General features: G+C 33.6%; 1 protein-coding gene across 8 annotated transcripts in view; it reads left to right on the top strand.

Moving 5' to 3' along the window:
* The window catches only part of LOC111059770, a 51,026-nt gene that overhangs the window by 9,076 nt on the left and 17,795 nt on the right, over positions 1-24,155 (top strand). The window contains exons 1-6 of one of the 8 annotated variants that reach the window (XM_039431297.1): positions 9,616-9,869; positions 10,871-10,999; positions 12,510-12,600; positions 14,062-14,198; positions 18,707-18,802; positions 22,566-22,698. In XM_039431297.1, coding sequence (XP_039287231.1) covers positions 14,085-14,198; positions 18,707-18,802; positions 22,566-22,698 — 343 coding nt within the window. In that variant the 5' untranslated portion in view covers positions 9,616-9,869; positions 10,871-10,999; positions 12,510-12,600; positions 14,062-14,084. Of the gene's footprint in view, positions 1-9,615; positions 9,870-10,666; positions 10,790-10,870; positions 11,000-12,509; positions 12,601-14,061; positions 14,199-16,276; positions 16,344-16,644; positions 16,766-16,799; positions 17,053-18,706; positions 18,803-22,565; positions 22,699-24,155 lie in introns of those variants that run through there. The other 7 variants (XM_039431298.1, XM_039431296.1, XM_039431299.1 and 4 more) reach the window with 7 other exon arrangements.

Here is a 24,155-nt window from a genome sequence, read left to right as displayed (position 1 = left end):
AGAAAAAATTTCTTCATGCAAAATTTCCTTGTGCTGGATACAGAGTGGCCCAAAAACCTCGTATTTTCAGTTCATTTTCCAGTTTTCAGCTATTTCTGCCAAATCAAGTAACTAATCGGACGGAGAAATTTGCCCTATAGCCTTTGTTTCAGATTATAAAATTCTGAATGAAATGAGATCATTAGTAACTCTCTATCTTCAATAAGTACTGAGTTATGATTTTCCAGAGATGAGTAAAATTTTAAGAAAAATCAATTCTGATGATTTTTAGTTTTTGATCAATCTTCCGATATCTTCCGATTGTTACCATTTATTAGATGTATAATTCATAGTCCCTCTAAGCGTATTTTTGTGCCTACAATCTAAGATCAGGTAGAGCGCTCTATCTCATCTAGATTTCCAGCTACAACTGACAACAATGCTCCTTGTATTGTGAAAAATACCTAATTTTCGGCTTCAACCATCTGTCCAATTACTGGATAATGCAGAAATAGCTGAAAAATGAACTGAAAATGCGAGGTTTTTGGGCACAAGGAAATTTTGCATGAAGAAATTTGTTCTGGACTTCTCTCATGTATCCAAATGATGTATTAAAAAATCATAACTACAATATAAATTGCAAGCACACCTTTTTTATGTATATATTGACTGGTTGATTATCAAGCATGATTATCAAGGAAAGGATGGAATTTCTCCTATTGGAAGGGCAATGTGGCTTTACTTTTAAATACTAACTTACCGCCCTATACTTGGGGGGGCGCATATCAAAATCGTGCCCCGGGCGCCTATTAACCTCGGGGCGGCCCTGCTCCTTTCTCAACCAGTGAACTCTATACTAACTGGAACGGGCAGTCCGGGGCGATGTCAGGATACACCACCGTCAAAGTCAGACACATCCATCCTAGCACTGAAAATCAGTCTTGTTTTGGCGGTGGCTACATTTGTCGTTCTTGTGCTGAAAAAGAAGTGTCTTGTTTTGGCGGGGCGAGTCCGTGACTAATTTCTCTACCTGGAAAACAGTCTCTAGTTGTCGCTATCAGCTTTTGACGCTTGTGTCTATTAAGCTGGCAAAATAGCTTGGAAGTAAACTGGTTTCAATTTTGGCACAGACTGTACTTTCTTTGAAATATTCTTTTTAGAACTTAGTGTGACTGTAGAAGTGTGTGTGTGACCACCATTGGACAATACTCATGCGTGACATTGTCTATTATCTCAACCTTATTTAGTTCTATTGCTTCCTCTCTCATTCTCTCTCTCCTCCTCCATCACCCTCTCTCTATCACTCCTGTGCCTTTCTCTCACACTCTCTCTCTGTCTAACACACACACACACTCACTCGCTCTCACTCTCTCTCTCTCTCTCTTACTCGGTTGTGTGCTAATGCTCTCCTTTCTTCAAAACCCCTCAGGGTTTTGTTATTATTTCATACAATGCTTCAGACATAATTATCCACAACCTATCTTGAATTCGACTTTCCCATGCCTAGATTTGTAAATTTCTTTGTGTCAATAATATTCATTACTATCAACTCTTGCTTGTAATATTGTGAATTCCCCCATTCCACCGAGTAGGATTGTATAATATAGTTGATGTAGCATCGTACTGGAGGGTTGATGGTTGAATGTGAGAGAGGGCCGGCCGTGCAAAAAAAAACTAAAACTGCAATTCAATTAAATCCTCACTTCTTCACTTTCTCACTATAGGCCTATATCCCTCAGAACCACACTCTCTTGTGAAATACACAATCCCCTACACTGAAATAGTTTGACTCCTTCAAGTTATGTGCTCCCAACTTGATAATACCGCCAGTTGTTCTCTCAATAATATTTGTTGAACGAGCGTTAGCAAGTTCTTACTCTTTACTAAAGTTCAAAGTTGTTGCCAGTCTGTGGGTTTGCTTGTTTGTTTGAATGCACTACAAATAACTTTAGAAAGAGTTGATCGATCAGCTTCAAATTTTGAACACGAACTCTTCGAACCTTTTCACAGGTCAAGTTCGTTGAACAACAAAATATTTTACTCACTTCTTCGTCCTTTTTCAGGATATAAAAGTAACATTGAAAGTACTGCATGAGATAAAATAACTTGCTCCTGTGTGTCTGCCTGACTATTATCCTTCAGTAGCATACGCGTAATATTGATGATACAAATTGTGATGGCAGTTGCTATGTCGTTGGTATTATTGATTAACAAAATTTGAATTCTGATTCTGAATCATTTACTCATACGGAGAAACCTATGAAGCCCCATGGATTCACGTAGGCCTACAGCGTAATATTAATAGGAAAACAGCTTAATGTTCCTTTTCCAAAGATAATATAAAAGTGGGCTCCACTGGGATTCTTATTCAAATTGGAAAAAAATTCTGTAGGTAGCTTCAAAATAATTTTGGTGTGCCATCTTCGTTCCGCCACATTGAATCAAAACTTTTCTATGGGAAGGTTTTAATACAAGATTCAAATAATAAAGAATTTCAAGAGGCAATGAATGGTGGAAATCGCTCATAAATATATCAAACCGTTTCAAAGATATTCACATTTTAGTGTTGAAGTTTTTGGATATCTGTGATACAGAAATATTGCTCGCCTAGAACAGGATAGATTATTCATCACATATTCTTATCATTATCGTTCCCTAGCAACCTATTTTAAGCGTTTATAGTAGCTGCTGAGAGAGATTTATGTGATAGATAAACCTGAATAATACTATTAAATACTATATTCGACTAAACAACGAGTGACCCAAATGAAGCGATTCAAATATAAAAAAAAGAAAAATGGGAATGCGAAAAATATTATAATATTTGGAACTCCATAACTTATCATTTAATTAAGAGACATTTATAGGATTAATAATTTATTGAAAAACACTAATAATTTAGCAATATTGCACTAATAGTTTTAATTTTAGATGACTCTCTCCTGGATTATTGAGTTATGTTTTGGATATTCCTCAGTGATTGCTGCATCATCTGAGAAAACTCCGTAAAAGTGATCTCTGTTCGAAATTAACAGAATGCTCAAGTATAGACATTTAGAAGAAAACAAACATTTCATTTAATGTTCATTGAAATCGACCACATCAGTATTATTTACACGTGAATTACCGGTAGTGTATTGTTAATGTATTAAGATTTGAGAAGATGATATGAGCATCTTATTGGTTTTTCTCTCAATGATTGAAATGAATGGCTAAATTGCTTTTATATAATCATGAAAATATCACAGTTTATTACATTCCAGTACAATTATCTTGTTTCACAATCCATTTCTAAGTAGAGCTCATATGTATCGTAATCTTGCCATACAATTACCAAGTTGATTTCATTCAACTTCAGTGGTGCCATTTCACCAAACTGCTAAAGGGGGGGGGGTAAAAACCAAGGGGTATTGGGGGGGGGGAGGAATATACCCCCAAAGGATAGAGGGACCTGGGTTTTTCCCCATAAATGTTACATTAGAAGATGTTATTATATGCTTCATTTTTTCAATTTTATACAAATGTGGTTGAAGTATCAATACAAACATATACATTATTAGTTATTTAATTCAATCATGGAATATTTATTAGAAATATGGGTCTACAGAGAGGCCCTAGAGTAGGAATACACTGAAACAGATTTCTTAAAAATCATGGAAAAAGATAAATTTTTCTTTTACAATGACAATTTCAACAATTTCATTGTGGATCATATTCTAATTGGAAAATAACTTCCAGTTAGAAAGCTGAAGATACATCAAGCTGTTTCCTTAATTCTCAACAACCCTTTACATACATTTTTGATTGTCTGATTGTGCCCTTTCTTTTGTTTTCACTGTGACATCTTGCAACTTGTTAATTCTCACATTGAAATTTATTCAATAACTCACTTATTGTGCTCTGATCAATAAGTGTACCCATTCTGTATTCAAACTATACCACAGAGAAAAGTATATTCTTTATTACTCTCTAACCATACTTTCAAGGCAATTTTGCTACATTGTTGATACTGTAGAAGGAATTATACTACTGCTGATAAAGAAAAGTATTAAATCATTATGAGACTCTGAGGATTCGTGTAGATAGACCCGCATTTTCATTATTTATATGATCCTTGAGGGGGGCCTAGGCCCCCTAGGCAGCTGATTATAAGTAACAATTGATATTGATATTTTCATAATACAGTACACCTGAAGAATTGGCAAAGTTTATGGTAAGGGGTGAGGAGGTACTCAGCTCTTCCAACTAACATCGGATTAGCTTTGTGCAGTCTACTATAACAGACGTTCCCATATGGATGTTACTATAGACGTATTTATCATCGTATTCAATTTCTGTTTGTTAGTTTGTTTGTATGTCTGATGGAAATCGAAAACGGCTCTAACGATTTTGATTAAGTTTGAAATATAGAGTTTGTGATACGAGAATCATCATTTGGATTAGGACTCATGTTTAGGATAACTCACTGAGGGAACTTAAAAATGATTAGGTACGGTAATAATATTCATCAACCGAGTAGCAGCTGACTGGGAGAGTTTTCCGTCGTCAGTTAAAAACAGTTGATCAAGAGAGTTTTTCATCGTCAGTTGAAAACAGCTGATCGAAAGAGTTTGCCATTGTCAGTTGAAAACGAGAGTCAGTTGGTGTCAGTTGGTGTTCAGTCACCAAGTTTGTTGACGTCATTTTTTTGAAGTTATTGCATGATTCGAGAAAATGGTGCAGAGAGCAGCCGAGTGACAGCAACGCAACGCAAATTTGAATTTAAAACATAATGATTGCGGTAATATTAATCAGGTAAATGCTAAAGTAGTCAGTTTTAATATACCTGAGTAATTGAATTATAGCAATTCATTCACTTCTAAATTTCCATCTCTATGTCTTTGTACTTTCAACTCTGTTTCTTTGATATTGTTATCTTCATAGACGTGAAGTAGATAGATAAGGGTGGGTGTCTTCCATGAGTAAAATGAAATGTCTATTTCCGACTTCTGCAGTTGAATACTTGTAGCTAGTAGTTCTGTGGACAGTAGACCTCGTACAGCATTTATAAACAGATCTCATTGTCAATATGTCACTTCAATTAGCCCTTCGGACATCGGAAAAACATCCAATGACTGATTGGCGTGTATTGACGATGACAATATTACCTGTTATAAATAAAACCGAGAGCATTGCCAAGCTGTAATCATCAAAAGCTAATTTACAAACATGCCAACATACATATACAGACAAAAGCAAATCCCGTCATTAAAACGTAGAAGAATCAATCATCAAAATATTATCATGAAAAAATAACATTTTCCCGCTATTTTGGGAAATGATAACTGTATATCTTCCAGTATTGAAAATGACATTCAAAATGAAAAACAATACTGAATAATTTTATTATATTCAAAATTCTCAATGTTCGAGTAATTAACCCTCCATTAGGCCTAGACTACATTCAACACAGTAGAACCTATATATAATTTGTAGCTTACGGGACCAAGCATTTAATACGAATTTTGGAGGGTGACGAATTATATATCAAGCTCTGCAATATCGAGGCTGATAAAACAAAATACGAGAAAATTATATCATTGATACTGATCCCATCTTTGCCCATAATTAATTCATAATATAGCCTCTATGAATGAATATTAGAAAATATTGTTAAATATTAATTTGACATACTTGTAAAAGATTTCAGAGATCAATACAACTGTTCAAGAGCGAGTTCTTCAACCAAGGGTGTCTCTAGTTATATTATTATATGTGAACCCATAGAACTTTAAAGTTCACTCCGTATGGGTAAATAATTAACAATCAGCATTAGCTGTTATGAATAAATGGGTAAATTGTGGTAATTGCATGCAATTAATATTCCAGCTTACTAATGATAAATCACAACACCCTTTTTTCCAATTCACTTCATCAGTTGATGTGATTTTCGGTCTCCTCATCACTGGAGTTATTAGTTACTGTAGCATAATTTTCGATGAACTCATTACTGGAGTTATCAGTTATTATGGCATATTAGTGTATTTATCTTTATGGGAATACTAATTACAGTGTTTTTGATGACAAAACTACGAATTATAGAGAAGTTTCAGTGTACTCACTAATCTTGACAATTGACCTATTAAGTGAAGTTATTTTTGTTTTGAGTCAAGAAATTTACTAATAGTTCTATTATTTAAGCTCCAAATAACTGCAGAAAAGAGAGACAACTGCACAAAATAGGAATGATATATAGGACTTATAAAATATATATAGGACTGATAGATAGGAATTATACAGTTACAAGATCAGTCATCGACTGATATTACTACGAAGAGGGATAGAAAAGAGTGATAGGTTTCAGAAATAAATTGTCAATGGCCTTGTTAAGAATAGCCTACATGTGGGAATTCATCAGAACAATACCATTGTTTGAAAACCAGTCAGCTCTGCGTAGTACAGTCCGTCCAAGAAGTATAACCTGACTGTCTTGTTTTTGAAGTGTCAGAGATTTGATGTGTCTGACTTTGTCGTTTCTGTACGGATGTAAAAGTGTCCGGTTTTGGCGCCTAACGCACACGCCAATTCGAGACTCTTTCAAAACAGTCTTTCCCTGTCGCTGGCGTACGGTGTCGATGGATGAGATAGTCGCTATCCACTCCTGTCAGGTTCTGGGTGTGTCGGAGGACTAAGGTGGCGCGTACCCGGGCAGTCCAATGCTAAGCTACTGCCAAAAGTGTGTAAGGCGGAGTGAGTGAGACAGGCTCACCGTGTGGGATTCCCTTCTCTCTCGTACTCATACATTTAAGCAGGTTGTTGCAACTCTTGAGTACGATTTTTCATTTTTAAAGTTGAAAAACGGATTTGAATGAGTATTAGGGCTATCAGTATTAGATCACAACCTTTTCTCTTAAATATTGTGATGTATTTGTCATAAAATGTGTAGAATTGAATAAAAATACAACCGAGAAATGGTGATCTATTGTGTTGCATTAGGATGCAAGAATGGGCATGTTAAAGGAAATGAAATACCATTTCACATGTAAGTCAAACATTTTTAGTCTATTAATTAATTTGAAGAAAGCTTTTTGTTTTACATTCATTTCCAATACTTTTTTCTATATTGATCAGTTTATTTGACCAAAAATAAAACAACAAATTTGGTTATATTCCTAGTATACGGTAATAATTCTGTGTTATCATCATGAGATGACATAATTTATTTTAGGTACCTACCTACTTTTATTTTGAAAAATATGATATTGATATTGCAGCTGAATTGTGATTAATTTTTGAAACCTTTCCGTTTCAAATAAATAATTGTTCAATTTACAATATTATAATAATTATTTAGCATATTTTACTGTTTGCTTATCATATGGTCATAATTATAATACAATTATTAATATGAATGTTTCTTCATAGATTTCTTTGCATCATTTCTGAAACTCCCACACATACATGATTTGAAATGTGATCAGAATACCTAGTATATTGCTATCATTCTCTCTCTTGGGTTAACAGCCGTAGGGCTGGTTGGCAGCAGCTCTCCATGCTTTTCTGTCGTCCGCTTTCCGCTTCAGCTCGTAGTATGATCCACATCTCATATCCCGTAGCAATTGTTTCATATACTCCAGCCTAGGTCTTCCTCTCATATTCCTTCCCTCAACCATTCCCTCCATTATCCTCGTCAGTAGAGTGTCATGTCTGATGATGTGGCCAATCAGCTGTGCTCTTCTTTGCTTGATCCACTTCAAGAAGTTCCGGTTCTCTCCCACTCTTTCAAAAACTTGCTCATTTGTAATCATATCTCTCCAACTGATCTTCATCATTCTTCTGTAGCACCATGCCTCGAATGCAGCCAATCTTCTTTCCTCTCCCACCCCCATTGTCCACGCCTCACTTCCATATGTTGCAGTACTCCATACATACGTTTTCAACATGTTTTTTCTTACGTCGAGACTTATGTTTTTTGAGGTGAATAGATTTTTCTTCTTATTGAAGGCAATCTTAGCCTGGGCAATTCTGCTGGCAATGTCCTTGCAGCTTCTTCCATCACTTGCTATCATTACATATTCAATAATCCTTCTTTATTGTATTATCATGAGTCCACATAATTCATTTTATTTACCTACTTTTATTTTTAAAAATATGAGATTGTTATCAGCTGAATTGTAATTAATTTCAAATTGTTCATTTTACTCTGGTAATTATGTAGCATATTTTACTGTTTTCTTATCATAGTTATATAATATAATAAAATGTTTCCTCGTTATTTGCTTCATTTCTGAAACTCCCACTCTTACATGATTTGAAATTACACCAATGCATACCTACATAATTCTACATTCATAGCCTGCTGTAAGTAGGCCTATCTATTATTAAATTGAGATATTTTCTTGAACAATAAATCATAAATCTTTCCTTTAACAATAAATCATATAAGCCAAAAAACAATAGTATATCCTATCAAAATATACATAAGACTGTGTTTAATAGTTTCAATTAAACACAGCCCTCCTTTGGACTGTGTACAAACAAAATTCGGGATTGGAATAATAAGGACTATGAGCCTGATTCCCAATCACTTCATGACAGTTCATATTTGTCCTTGTTAAATTAATAAAAATAAATAAATGATACGCTTTTCTGAAATCTGTCCCAAAGTCATTCCCTTGCTTGTGAAAATGTGACAATACTAAAACTACTGCAGTCACAAATGAAAAAAATCTTTTCTTTATCCATATTCAACCTATTTCATTATTTTTGCTCTCAAAAAGTTAACAAGGAACTGCTTAATAGAGGAAAAATGACGCTTCCATGGAATAAGACATACAATATAGAAATAAAATAGAAATTGAAACTGTGCAATGCATTTTTCCATAAGAGCCAATGTGTTACAAAATTACGAATCCCACAGCAATGCGGGTTGCCTATCTTTACCAGCTGCCTCACTTTCTTTGTGTTGCTAATCCATTCCAGTTAGTATAGAGTTCACTGTTCTCAACCGAGCAGACTGCAGTCACAGATGAAGTTGCAGTTTTGAATGGTGCTGCAGTTTTGAATCCAACAGTCGTGTGACCACAGAGTACGCACGGAGACTCAATTGTAGCAGCAGAAACCACAGATTACGCGGTGCAGACAGATGGAGAGAAAAAGGGTACATATTCAGGGGACATTATGAGGTATTTAGGGGGCGGTTACAAACGGGATATGCAAGATTTGAGTGAGTTATGAATAAGGAAAGGTGTAGCTTATGAATTGATAGAAAAGAGGAGATTTAAAATTAGAAATCAAAAAAGAATTAGACTAAAATTGGAGAAAGGAATTGTAGAATTGAACTTGAATGAAATTTATTTTTCATTTTTATTGAACATTCAATATATCATATATTTGATAGCTGTGAAATTTATTATGATATGATGAAATTTATTTCAATTTAATTAAACAGTTGGTAGCTATGGTACTATTGCTGTCTGTTGAGACCAGGACTGGAAGCAGCTCCAAGCACCCAAATAAAAGCCAATTCTTTCGTCTTGACATCTATGGTGGGGGCTGTGGGAGGGAGGGTGGTAAGGACTTTGACTTTGAAGCATTGATCAAAACTCTTGTTGTGCTCAGAGCCATGGGTAGGGATGGGTAGGGAAGTATTATTTTTAAAGGAAGCCCTGTGATTGTTGATCCGGAGGTTTAGGGCAGTGGTGGTTTCACCTATGTAGAAGGCAAGACAGAAGTTGCAGGAAAGGAGGTAGATGCAATTTTTGGAGATGCAATTACTGGATTAATGGATTTGGTGGGTGAAGTTGGTGATAGGACTGTTAAAGGAGATGGAAGAATCAGTGATAGGACAGGTTTTACAGTGGAGGCGTTTGCTAGGTAGGGTACCAGATGGAGTTGGGATTTCATCAGAGGTGAGTGATTTGTTTTTACTAAGAATTTTCTTGAGGTTGGGAGGTTGCTTATAAATGAGGGTGGGTGGTTGCTGGAAAAGGTGTGTTCGGTAGAGGGATTGGAGGAGACGACATGAAACAGATCTTCAAGGACAGGTTTGAGGTTTTCAATTCCAGGGAAGTAGGTGGTACAGAGCTTTGGAGTTTGTGGGATTTGGGAATTTTTTGTGGTTGGATTAGTGCCAGTTTTGGAGGAGATTTGTTTCTGTAACAACCTTTCAGGATAGTTACATTTCAGGAGGGATTGGTGGAGTTTTTTGAGGTACTGGTCAAGGTGGTGGGGATCACTGCAATTTTTTTGGCCTCGGATTGAGAGGGAACGTGGGAGGGATCTTTTGATGTGGTAGGGATGGCAACTCTCAAAGTGTAGGAACTATTAAGTGTGAGTGGATTTGGTGAAAGTATTGGTGGATAAGGTATTGGAGTTGGAAAGGATTACATTGACATCTAGGAAGTTGATGGAGGATTCAGAAATATTCCAGGTGAAGGAGACAGAGTGGTTGGAGTTGAGGAAGTGGGAGAGGGTATCATGTCCATGAGGCCATATGAAAAATATGTTGTCAATGAAACGGGTTTTTTTTTATTTCTAATTTTAAATCTCCTCTTTTCTATCAATTCATAAGCTACACCTGTCCTTATTCATAACTCACTCAAATCTTAAATATCCCGTTTGTAACCGCCCCCTAAATACCCCATAATGTCCCCTGAATCTGTAACCTTTTTCTCTCCATCTGTCTGCACTGCGTAATCTGTGGTCTCTGCTGCTACAATAATTGAGTCTCCGTGCGTACCTTGTGGTCACATGACCGTTGGATTCAAAACTGCAGTCTGCTCGGTTGAGAAAGGAGACTCAGTCTCCGAAAATTTCCCCCATTTCTAATGTAAGTTTTCAAGTGTTTTCAATCTATATTGTGTCTCCTGTTTCAATTTATATATATGAAAATCGCCCTTATTTTCCACAGACTTCGACGTTTATAACTTCAATAATAAGAGCCAAAATAATGATCGTGATTCCTTTGATGGAGGTGACCTCGAAACAATCCGTAATTGCCCTGAGTTCATAAATCTGTGGGGAAGCCAGGAACTTGCAAGTAAGTAAATTTAAAGTTCTATGAATTATGTAGGCTACTTTTCTAGAACAATACACATTACTTGTATATTCCCATCTATATATGGTACAAATAATGTTATTAAATTATCTAAATAATGTTGTCTTATCTGAGCAATTTTTTCCGAATTAACAAAAGAATCACTAGTTCCATTATTTTATTCTATTTCAGATACGACTGAAACTTGTATGAACTTATTATTGTTAAAATTGTCAAGTTTCAAATTCTATCAAGATATTTTCCAATTGTAACCTTCTTATTTTTTCTAAAGCTGCGTTTACACCAAAGCTATTAACAGAAATAATATTCATTTATCCGTTCTTGACATAACTTATCATGAACAAGATAAACATATATGTGTTTTTCAAACACAAAAACACTTGACAAACACTCATGTTTATGATAAGTTATGTTCAATCTAATAGAATCAATGATGACGGAGAAATTAATATTTTGTTGATAACTTTATTTCGATGTAAACGTAGCTTTAGAAAAAATAAAAAGTTTACAAATTGGAAAATATTTTGATAGAATTTGAAACTTGACAATTTCAACAGTAATAAGTTAAAAGATTTAACATTATAACAGTCAACTGTTAAAAAAAATAAATGACCGTCCTCATAAAGACATTCTCAATCCCAATCACCTAATCAAATTTTCAATTCAATTTTATTTCAACCAATAATTTTTAAACAATACAATGTACCGTTTGAATTATAAATACGGTAATATCGATAAGTAAAAATACTACATAATAAAATTCCAATCAACAAATAATATAGGTAGATTCTTGAACTAGAAATATCCATTTTATTTGCTTGCTGACTGTAATTATTTCATTCTATTTGTACCTAGGCCTACTCAACTTATACATAGTCACATTTGATGGGTTATTTTTTTGCTTGTCATAAATTTGGTGTTATTGGCCAAATAACACCAATTAGGTCTCTTATCATACCTATTCAGGTCTCTTATAATACCTATTCAGATCTCTTATCATACCGGGCAATGTGAAATGTATCCAAATTGAATTAGTAGGCTACTATTAGTAGTTTCAAACTATTAAGTCTAGTATTACCATAGATTACCAAAGGTTCACCTCAAACGGCAAAATGTAGTTAGAATCCACAGGGAGCTTACATTGATCACTTATTATATAGTATATAAATACATCTATTTTCATTTGTAGAGATGTATTTTTGCAGGTACCTCTGCTTTTCAACAAAAAACTGTATTCGAATGAAATACTTTTTCTCATTGTTGAACATGCGTAGGCTATGATCATCAATAATAACAATATTATTATTATTTGTCAATGAAACTTCAATATTCATTGCCTATATACACTTCAAATTTTTGTTTCCAATCTTGAAATAAATTAATATTCAAACGCTGTAAACAGGAAAATACGCAATTCATCGAATTTTAATTTCTCACTCATTTTTTCCATTTCAATGCACCAGTATTTATTTATTTTATTTTGGAATTTCAGATCAAGTATTGAATGCCCTGAAAGGGGAAGTTGACAACACGAATGGCAGGGTGACTAGAGAAAATTTCAACACAGTGATGGAAAAATTCAAGTAAGTTTAGTGACAAACTATATAATTTGCATTTGCCTACAAATTTTTAAGAAAAAAAATTGAATAAGAATTTAGAAATCAAGGCTTAAAGACTCCACAATAGAATCTAAAATATGCCTGGCATATAGCTTCAATCATTCGATTGGTAGGCAGCTTCCTATCGTTTTCTGTCCAGAGCTGTACTTTTCAGTTGGATGTAGCTCTGGATCTCTAGATCTTTGGTAACTCGCCTCAGATATTGTAGCCGGGGTCTTCCACGAGCCCTTTGTCCAATCATTATAATATACCTTTCAGTGTTCTTAGCGTGAATTCGTTGTGTCTAAATATATGGCCAAGCCAAGATGCCGTCTGTCCTTTAAAATACGCAAAAGAGATAGCTTTATTTCCTCAACCCATTGAAATAATTTTCAAGCTTATGATTTCTAAATTCTTATTTATAAATTCAATTCAGTTGAACTTGGACTACTATAGGATGCTGTTTGCTTTATATATATAGGTAGGTGATTAATGAATTGACAATTCAATTAATTGACTGTATTTCGTGTAAAATACATTAAAAAGTGTGTTATTGCTATATATCTCACACTAGATATCATAACTCAGAAAATACTTGAAAATGATGTAACTGAATCTGAATTAAATCTATAGTAATACAGGCGATACCTAAAAGAATACTATATAAATTATATATTGAACTATAATGAGATATATTGCACATGAATGCAGTTGATTCCATAATAATGACTGTTTAATGAATTGATCTAATCTATATAATATTATAGGAGGAAAAATTGCCTCTACATGTATGATATAGGGAATACACAAATGACGCATCACCACGTCTGAACTACTGAAATGATTAACTTGCCATCAATTAATTAACTCTAGAAATTTGAACAAATTTATTGAATTTTTCATTCAAATTTCTTGTAACTTTAAAAGCTTAAACTAACAGGGCTTTAATAATTATTATTAAACGAAAATCCAAATCAAATGCTGTAATAATTATTCACCCCGAAGACCTCTGCTACAGCAAATACTGACAGCAGGGTAAACAGCTAGATGGAAATTCGATGAGCGCTACAATTCAAAAATTATTTGTCAGCCCGGGAATCGAACCCAGTACCTCCTAATTGCCGGTCAGGAATATGCCTGACACAAAAATACATATACCCTTACACAAAAATGACAATCTCTGGATAGCAGCGCTCATTTTATATGAAGCCATAGCGGCCAGCCAGTCTAGAGATTGAAATTACTGAGATATTGCAATTATTCACATGCTTATGAATTAATTATTATTATTAAACGAAAAAAATCCAAATTGAATGATTTATTAAATATTTAGCTCACTTTGATTTTTTATTTGTTTATATATAACATAGGCCTACACATATACCTAATAGCCTATATAGCACAATCATGGTTGATCCAATTCGAATAAATTTTATTTCTGTTTAGGAAGTCTGAATCCAAAAACGCAAATGGTGCAGAGCCTGACAAGGATCCGGATTCAAAAGATAAAAAACGAAAACCGAAGGGACCAAAAAAGTAGGGGCTTCCGGGAATGGAATCAGATGTCACCAACTATGACAATGGTCACCAATCATACAATCATCCAAAATTAATTATTGAGAAAAAATATTAGAAGTAGATAGTAGTTGAATTAGATAACGTTTTTCTCTTCAAACATTTATGTAGCCTGCATTAGTAGAATTTGAAATTAGTAAAAAGTAGCCTACTAGTGATTTTGTTAGATTAATAATCATTGCATGAATAAATTGATTGATTTTACAGTATATCTGGGCTGAACTGGTTATTGATTTTTCATAATCTTCCATTGAAATTTAATTTATTGATCCTTTTTATTCTCAGCATTACAAAATGTATTGCTTACTGACGATCACTATCATAGCCACCTCTAATACAGGTATTAGAGGTGGCTATGTCACTATACATTGTAATTATATATATAAAATAGAATTATAGTAAGGTACGCTACCCTTTGAAATTAATGGTATAATACAATAAAAAATATACTTACATATATTAATTTAACTTCCAATGGTACAACACAAATTTTACATAGAAATAAGATAGAAAAACAGATGGTACCAGCAGGAAATATTTATAAATAATATACAATATTAGAAAAATGCAGAAAAATAACACAGAAAAAGAGATACCTTATATTCTTAATTCTCCAGTTATATACTTATTCTGTTATTTTATTAATTTCAAAGGGTACTATAATTATATTTCATGAATACAAGAGAGTAGTCCTGAATTCATACATTTTAAGAACATTATAATTGATTCAACTATACAAACATCTTACACTAATATTAATAATAGAAACAATACAAATGATTCCTATAAACTCGTAGAATACAAAATCATCATCATCATCATCATCTTCACTTCATGGGTTAGGTTTATTAATTAACCATACAAAATAAGTGTAGAAAAGAACAGGAATAGATATTTCAGAAAATATCATACTCATTATATATCAGGAAATATTTCATATTATATTGCTGAATAACAAAGGGTAGGCCTACCGGTGGAGGCGCCTATTCCAGGTACAGTATATTTATTTTAATATAATATAATAAATTATATAAATATACAGAGTGATTCTTAATATGGTGAAATAATTTGAATACGTGATGGTAGAGTTAAAAATAAGGAAAAAGTTCTTATAAACATATATCCATAAGCGCTTCATTAGCGAGCTATAAGTTACAGAGTGAAAGATTTCGCCCGGAATTCAGTTCCTCTGATGAAATACACCGATGCTGAATTGTTTGGAAACTAGTTTTTGAACAACTTATGGTCAAATACATAATTCCATCATATAATTCCATATAAACTCTATGGAAAAATATCTGAAAAATTGAATAAAACTAGTTTGGAAGCTGTAGTGCGAGTAGTTTTTGATAAAAACACAGACTTCTACATTTGATGCCCAAAAACTTCCTTTAATGACCAGTAAACAAATAATTTTTCGCAATAAAAATTGTAGAGAATTTAACTCTGAGAAGAATTATGTGAGCTGTGTCATCTGAATTTGAATGGAAGTTGATTAAAATGTATTCTCATGTAGTACATTACACCACAAAAATTTGCTGTTTTATGTTGTAGCTACAACCTATGAGTTATTAGTTCTCTCCTCATAGAACAGCAAATTTTTGTGGTGTAATGTACTACATGAGAATACATTTTATTCAACTTCTATTTAAATTCAGATTGCACAGCTCACATAATTCTTTTCAGAATTGAATTCTCTACAATTTTTATTGCGAAAAATTATTTGTTACTAGTCATTACTGTAAAGAAAGTTATTGGGCATCAAACGTAGAAGTCTGTGTTTTTCCACTTAGATTTGTTGCATATTTCAACTTTTCTCTCAAAAACTACCCACACTACAGCTTCCAGACTAGTTTTATTCATTTTTCAGATATTTTTCCTTATGAATCCACCATAAGTTTTTCAAAAACTAGTCCCCAAACAATTCAGCATCGGTGTATTTCACCAGAGGAACTGAATTCCGGGTGAAATCTTTCACTCTGTATAGCTCCCCAATGAAGCGTTTATGGATATATGTTTATAAGAACTTTTTTTCTTATTTTTACCTTTACTATCACGTATTGAATTATTTTACCATAATTAAGAATCACCATGTATAATCTATCATTCACAGTAATAATGTAGCCTACGGTACCGTGAAACTTTAATTATAGGTATAAAAATACTGATATAATATAATCTATTTTTATAACTCTTATATAATTTTGCATGTATTCTTCGATCATTCACTTTATTCTGCTTCATTATATTGTATTCCACAATTATGTAGGCTAACTTAATTGTAGTGGTGATTTGATTATTAGAAAATTGAAGTAGGTATAATAATTCTCCGAATTTTTTAGGCCCGGTTGCACAACAGCCGGTAAATTTTAATATATTTTTTTAGGAAAAGCCAAGAGATATAAAATAAAAGGTATTTTCTACTTCTATTATTATTTTGTAGATTCTAGTATATCAGGAGAAGCCAAGGTAGATAGAATATGATTTTATTCTATTAAGATAAAATATTTTGCATTCTATCCACCTTCGAAAAATCGCAAATGCTAAAAATGAAATTATAAAACAGAGTTTAACGGTAAGCTGATGCTTCAATTATATTGTTCTCGTTGTATAGGTAATCGTATCCGTCAGAAAATAATGTGTCAATTTTGTTCAATTAAGTGACATTGAATGAAACTTATTTGATTCGAATAATCAATTATACTGATGTGTATCTACTCGATCTACCAATTTGTTCAATATTCTGCGATTGAGCTTCATACTGTGTGCAGTTTGTGGAAGAATCTCCCAAGTTTCAGAGTAAAGTTATATGTTTTTCTTCTGAAGATACTCTCCAGTACCGTAGTGGCCAACGAATTCGGGGTAAGTGGACTACAAATGTAGACTTTTGAATTTTCCAAATCTCCATTTATTCCATTTATCTATTATTTATGGAATTTTTTTCCATTTATTCTTCATTATTCATGGTACTACCAAAACTTGTTATTCATTCGCATTCCAGTAATTTCTCCAAATTCATTACCGTAACTATTTTGGTGAGGGTTACACTGCTGTATTAAACTAAAGATTGAATTCCTAAACTTCTACTTTCATTAAAGAATGTTTTTCCTTCGTTTATTGTTTGAGTTAGCATATCATTCTATTCATGTATTTTATCATTTGTATGCATCTGCTGAAAATATTTTAGGTTTAGCGGGACCAAATATTTAATGAATTTTACTGGATAAAATGATTGGAAAAGTACCATTTTTAAAACTTGAATTTATTACTCACGACATGTTTCTCTCAATTGGGATTTACCCACTTGAAAATTGTATCAATATGTTGAAACCATGTCTTCAGTAATAAAGTAAAGTTTTGAAATTTTATTCTTCTATTTTTTAATTATCAATTTCAATTAAAAATTCATCTATGCGTAGACTATGACTGAATACATGTAGAATATGAATAAAACTAGCCCTCTCTATATTATTCAATTGTAACTTTCATGGAATTCCATTCAATAATACAATACAATTGAAAAATTATATGGCTATCCCAATAAACTGGGCTATAGCTACTAGTAGTTATGTGAGCAGTAGACCTCACGCAGTTTTCTCTAATATAATTTAATATTCTCATAGACTATTTATATAAATCTACTTTTAATAGACTATATATCTATAAAGACTGGGATACAGCAACAGGTTCAGCTTAAACTGTAGGTACCTAATCTTCCAAATTTTATAACCAGTGAATTTTATAACATTTCTAAAATATACACCACTTCACTTTCAAGAATTTCTTATTTTAACGAACTGTTTTGTTTTTCATTTTATTGATTTACTATTATTATTTCAGAAGGATGAAACACTCAATGTTTTAGAAAAGAATTCGTTTGAAATTCTGAAGAAGGAAATCATTGAAATTATATTATTACTATCTCTATTGATACTACGCTACATGACCTTCTTATTGAAATTTAAAAATATTCTGAATTTTGTAAATTGAATGCTTCTCTTTTTTTGAAGCAAATTTGATAAAATTTATCAATAAATTGGATGATAAATATTTATTGCTTTCTGTATTGAAATTGCGCTACACAGCCTCCTTTTTGGAGTTGAAAAGTATTCTACATTTTCTAAATATAATGTTTTTTTCATTTATTCATTTATTCATTTACTGGTACCTATCGCACGAGTTTGTTGGAGAAGAGAATATTGTGAGTTTATCAACTGGGGAGTAGGTACTTTAGTAGGCATATTAATTTTAGTTTTTTCCAATAAATAGCCTAATTGGTATCTTCAGCTCCATGTTTTTTGAGAATTTTTGAAATATTCTAGAAAACCCTATACATGCTATACATAGGCATACTGTTTACTATTACTATTATTATTATATTATTTACTACTACTATTATTATTATTGTAATTTACTATTATTATTCGCAGCGTCTATTGATTCAGTTTAATGCTTTTTTCCATTAGATTATTACTGTTTTCCAAATTTATTTGATTTGTTTCTGTTTTACTTTCAGCGTTTTGATACTAGGCTATCAAGTATTCATTCGACCATGGAGGGATACAATTGGAATTACAAAACATTCTTATTGGCTTTGCTGATTATTCCTGTAGTAAGTATTCCACTACCTAGTTATTGAAAGTTAGTTTATTAGGTTCACTCATTAGAAATATGCAACTTTCACTAAAATTCTCCTTTGGTAGAGAGTTAGTGGGGAGGATATTTTTAATATTCTTTCCGAAGAATGGTTATTGATATGTCCAAAGCTCCGCCAATTTATGTAGATGCATAACAATATAATTATCTATAGTCAGGCACGGCCCCAGGGACTTTGCCGCTCTGGGCGAGATCGGCAACTGCCGCCCCCCCCGCAAGTATCCCGTCTTTAATTGTTAATCCCGGGTTCCACCCCTTCCTTGAGCGATCGCCTAACGCCGGTTAACATTAGGCGGCTTCTGCCGGGGCGGTAATTTCGCCGTCGCCGCCGTTCGAGCAGTAGTCTATGGACTTGAATGGAAGCTTACACACTGGGCAGCAGAAACGCCGCGCGGTTATATTGCCGTTGGCGGCAGCTGTGCAGCCGTCCACTGCCACTGCAGCTGGCGGTGTTTTTGCCGCTCTTGTCTACGCAGTGGCGTACGTGACCAAATGGGCGTTAACAAATTTGGCGGTTGTCTACCGTCGCCGCTGATCAGTCGTCTTTCCCAGTTGCTCCAAGTCAGAGGTCTTTGAAAATCAGCCTTTTAAATTGTGTCTTGTTGAAAGTTTGTAAGCTGTTTATTTTATTTTTTTTATTGTTATAAGTGTTTGTGGTTGACGAATGTGAGAAAATGAGTAAGTTAATAGACAATGAGTTGTTAATATCATTGTAGAACAGAGACCAGTTTTGTGAGACAAAACCCTCGACATATTTAAGGATCGAGAAGCAAAGGAATGCTTGGAAGGAAGTGTGTATGGAGATTAGGGGGGGATTTTGAAACTCTGGATGACAAGGAAAAAACTGTAATATGCTGTATATCGCTGTCGATTTAATAAAAACGTTCATTTCAATGAATCCAAACAAGGCGATTTCTCTGCTGTCTTCTCTTTTCCTTCGATGGTACAACAAAAGTGGTAAAAGTTGTTGCCTTTCCATTTTGAGTTAAACACTTAATAATATATACTTTTAAAAAATGTGCAACTGAACACTCATGAAACAGAGAAGTCACAACACATTTGCGATGAAGAACTACAAGAATTATTTTTGCTACTGATCATATGTGGCGGTAATTTTGCCGCTCGATGTTTGGCGGTATTTTTTCCGCTGAATCTGTAAGCTCGACTTTTTTTCGAGTCGGCGACAGCAGTTTCGCCGCCGCGGCATAAACCGCCCAGTGTGTAACCAGCGTTACTATTGTGTCTCCGCTGTGATGTGACACCACAGAGTCTCAATAAACTCTAAAAAATATGTTTTACAATATATATCTATTGACATTTAAACAAATATTTGACAAATATAAATATTGGGGAACAGTTAAGTCCAGTCAATATAGACATAAAAAAGGGGGTGTGCTTGCAATTTATATCGTAGTTCTGATTTTTTAATATTTTATTTGGATAAATGAGAGAGGTTCAGAACCAAATTCTTCATGTAAAATTCCCTTGTGCTATATACAGAGTGGCCCAAAAACCTCGTATTTTAGGTTCATTTTCCAGTTTTCAGCGATTTGCTGATTAGAATAATTTGCTCTTGCCTTTTTTCAAGATCATAGAATTCTGAATGAAATGAGATGATTCGGAACTCTCTATCTCCAATGAGTACTGAGTTATGATTTTTCAAAAATGAGTGAAATTTGAAGAAAAAATCAATTTTGATGAATTTTAGTTTTTGATCAACAATATCTTCCGATTGTTACCATTTATATGTATAATTCAAAATTCCTCTGGGCGTATTTTTGTGCTCTACAATCTGATATCAGGTAGAGCGCTCTATCTCATATAGAGTTCCAGGTACACCTGACAACAATGCTCCTTGTATTGTGAAAAACACCTCATTTTTAGCTTCAACCATTATCACCATCTATATTGTCCTCACAGTGATATTTCGCACAATGATAATTATAAGCTCATGAGATTATGTAGTATGAGAATCACCCGTTAGATGCACTTCACTTCAGTTGCACGTCAGTATTTCCTAGTGGAGAGGCGCGCTTAAGGACAAGATCAAGGATCGCTAAGGATCAAGCTATCAAAATGAAAAGTTTCCTTGAAAAAACTTTTTTTCAATCATTACTTTTTAAGACATGAGCGCACAAAGTTTAAATTTTTGGGACAGAAAATTTCAAATTCGGTACGAGATAAATCCATAAAATTCAAAGAATAAATTCTTCATGGTATTTTTGATTTAATAAGACAAATATTTTCTGAAAATATCAATTTTAGAGAAAGTTATTCAATTTACTAAAATTACCAAAAATAGCGTTTAGTTGAGTTTTTTTTGTAAATTGAATAACTTTCTCAAAAATTGATACTTTCAGAAAATGTTTCAAAATTTTCTTGTTTTATTCAATCTACAATACCAGGAAGAATTCATCTCGTACCGAATTTAAAATGTTCTGTCCCAAAAATTTGAACTTTAGGCGTTCATATCTCAAAAAGTAATGATTGGAGAAAAATGTTTTCCTAAGAATGATATATACTGGTACAAATCGAAAAACTTTGAAAAATATCACCAGTACAAGAAAGTTTATTTTTAGCCTTTGCACAGCCTTAAGACGTAGACTGCAACATAGTATTAGGCCTATTGCTAAGTAATTAGAACTACAATTTCTACAAGTTTGTTTAACACACCTGTAGAACTCGTCTGACCTTTGCATGGGGAAATTCCTTCACCAATTCTTCAAGAACTAAGGACTGAACTATTTTATGTTCGCTAGACCACTCAGACGTTCCTGGGACATTGTTGATCTTAGAAAAGTCTTCATTAGCTCGAGGTTGAAAAGCTTCTTATATAATTTCACCATTCACATTTTATATTATGAATCTATTATTTATTTGTATTTTAAAATTTTCCGTTCCTTTAAATTTGCCGCCCCCAAAACCTGCCGCCCTGGGCGGCCGCCCGGTCCGCCCACCCCTGGGGCCGGGCCTGTCTATAGTTATTATATTACAAATTACTTTTTCATATCATATACAGTTCAATAATTATTTTCTTAGTCTATATTATGTAAATTCATCTATAATTTTGCTGTATTGTAAGCTATTGTATATAAGTGTATAAGCCAGTATATATTGTAATCTACTACATAAATAAAGTACTCAATCAATCAATCCATGTTTCAACATAATTATATAGGAGTCTCTGTCTCGTCAATGCCTTCTATAGACGGTAGCTGATATAGGTTCATTGATGTAATATTAACCGATGATCATTCTTGTTTAAAATAATCAATTATATCTCGTAAAGCAAAAAATTATATTTCCCAATAATTTCATAATGAATTTTCATAATTGAGATGAAATATTTCGTCAATTAATTATTAATTTTACATTGTTAAAAGACGATCTGGCAACCGAGCAAAGCGAGAAAGAGATAGCGCTATCCGCTTTGTTGAATGATCGACAAGGATAGCTAATAGAACATTGCCATTATAACGTGGACCTCACTATAGTAAGTTTTAGGTCAACTCATAAGAAATTTGCAACTTTTTTCTAAAATATGTTCTTTATCATGATTAAAACAATAATAATAATTTCTCCGATTGCCAATGAATTACAACCAGAGGAGTTTATTGACAAAACGAATACATAATTATTATGAAAACACTCCACTCACATGGGCTGAGTGAATTATTATCATCATGAACAAGACTTTACAAACACAACATCATTTTCAGATCATTCAGATCTCAGAAGGTAAAGAGCCGGGAAAAAATGGACCAACTGGTAGACGATGCAACTGTAGATTTTGTACGAATCTAAGACGAAAAAACGATGAGGCTACACAGAGAAAAACTGATGCTAAGTTTGGTAAGTCACAATACATATTTTCATTATTTGTTATCAATATTTTCAAATACTCTCTAGGGTATGTGTAGGATCAATCAATCAATCATATTTTATTCAACAAATGTACAGATACATTGAATAACGTCATACATAATAAAATAAGAAAACACACAAAACAGTCAATAACAAATTCATCACAATCAAATATGTAAAAATTCTTCAAATGAATATAAGGACAATCCTATCAGATATTTCTTCAGCTTGGCTCTAAAGATTGTCAACTCCTCTATGGATTTTTAATTTCGGGGCAGCATGTTAAAATATTTCTCTTCCAAGAAAGCTGTCTTCATTTTGAAAAATTCTAAATTATGTCTCTGTACTATTCTTCCGGATCTAGTATTATATCTATGTGAAATACTACTTCTCTTTTCTAAATCAGTGAATTTTTTAAAGTACATTATTACATCAAAAACATATTGCCCATAGACTGTCAATATGCCTAGCTGAAAAAAAATTTGTTTCACCGAGTCCCTCCTTTTTATGTTCATGATAATTCTCAGTGCTCTTTTCTGCTGAACTAATATTTTGTCCAAGTTTTTTTTTGATGTGCAGCCATAGATACACAGGCCGTAAGCTATATTGGAATGAACCAATGCGTAGTAAATAGCTTTCAGAGCATTCAGCCCACACACATTGGTCATACGCCTAAGAGCAAACAGGCCTGGTGATATTTTCTTCAGCACATGATTGACATGCTCGTTCCAAGACAAATGTTCATCAATAACCAAACCTAGGAATTTTGTGCTAGTTGTATGCTCTAAAATGGAGGGATCCTATACTTGTACTGTGTAAAAGTCCAGTAGTGTGGTTTATTTATTTACTAGCCGTCAGGCTCGCTTCGCTCGCCATATCCGTCTAGCCAGGGGGCCCCGCCCCCTGGACCCCCGACTGGGTCGTCCAAGAATGAGATCAGCAGGCTCGCTTCGCTCGCCTGCATTTTTCATTTGTAGGACGATCATATGTTAGGACGATCCAGTCGGGGGTCCAGACTAAACGTCTGGCTAAACGGATATGGCAAGCGAAGCGAGCCTGACGGCTAGTAATATAATATTCCCAGGAATATAGCTCTGATTGAAGTAGCAGTGCCCAATCATTTTTTCCGCGATAAATGCATTCCAATCTTCAACTTGTTGCCAACCTAACAAAGTCAACTCAACTTGATGCCAACCCTTGAAATTATCAATTGAGCAACCAGTTAAAAACTGTTTCGAAGAGGTAGTCTCTCTAGATTATAGTTCTATATTATCATATGGTATTGACATTTCAATTTATTATTATTAAGAGATTGGAATAAGAAGAATAATAATTATACAATCATGCTAAAAGACGAACTTTAAACCCTTAAGAACCACCCTTAGAGTTAAAATTTTTCCAAATCCGTTCTTAGTGCGCCTCTAAAGGGCCAACTGAACATACCT

The sequence above is a fragment of the Nilaparvata lugens genome, chromosome 6 (genome assembly GCF_014356525.2).
Source record: "Nilaparvata lugens isolate BPH chromosome 6, ASM1435652v1, whole genome shotgun sequence".
Lineage (NCBI taxonomy): Eukaryota > Metazoa > Arthropoda > Insecta > Hemiptera > Delphacidae > Nilaparvata > Nilaparvata lugens.
Note: the sequence above shows the minus strand (reverse complement) of the source record. Positions and strands in the feature narration are given on the sequence as shown.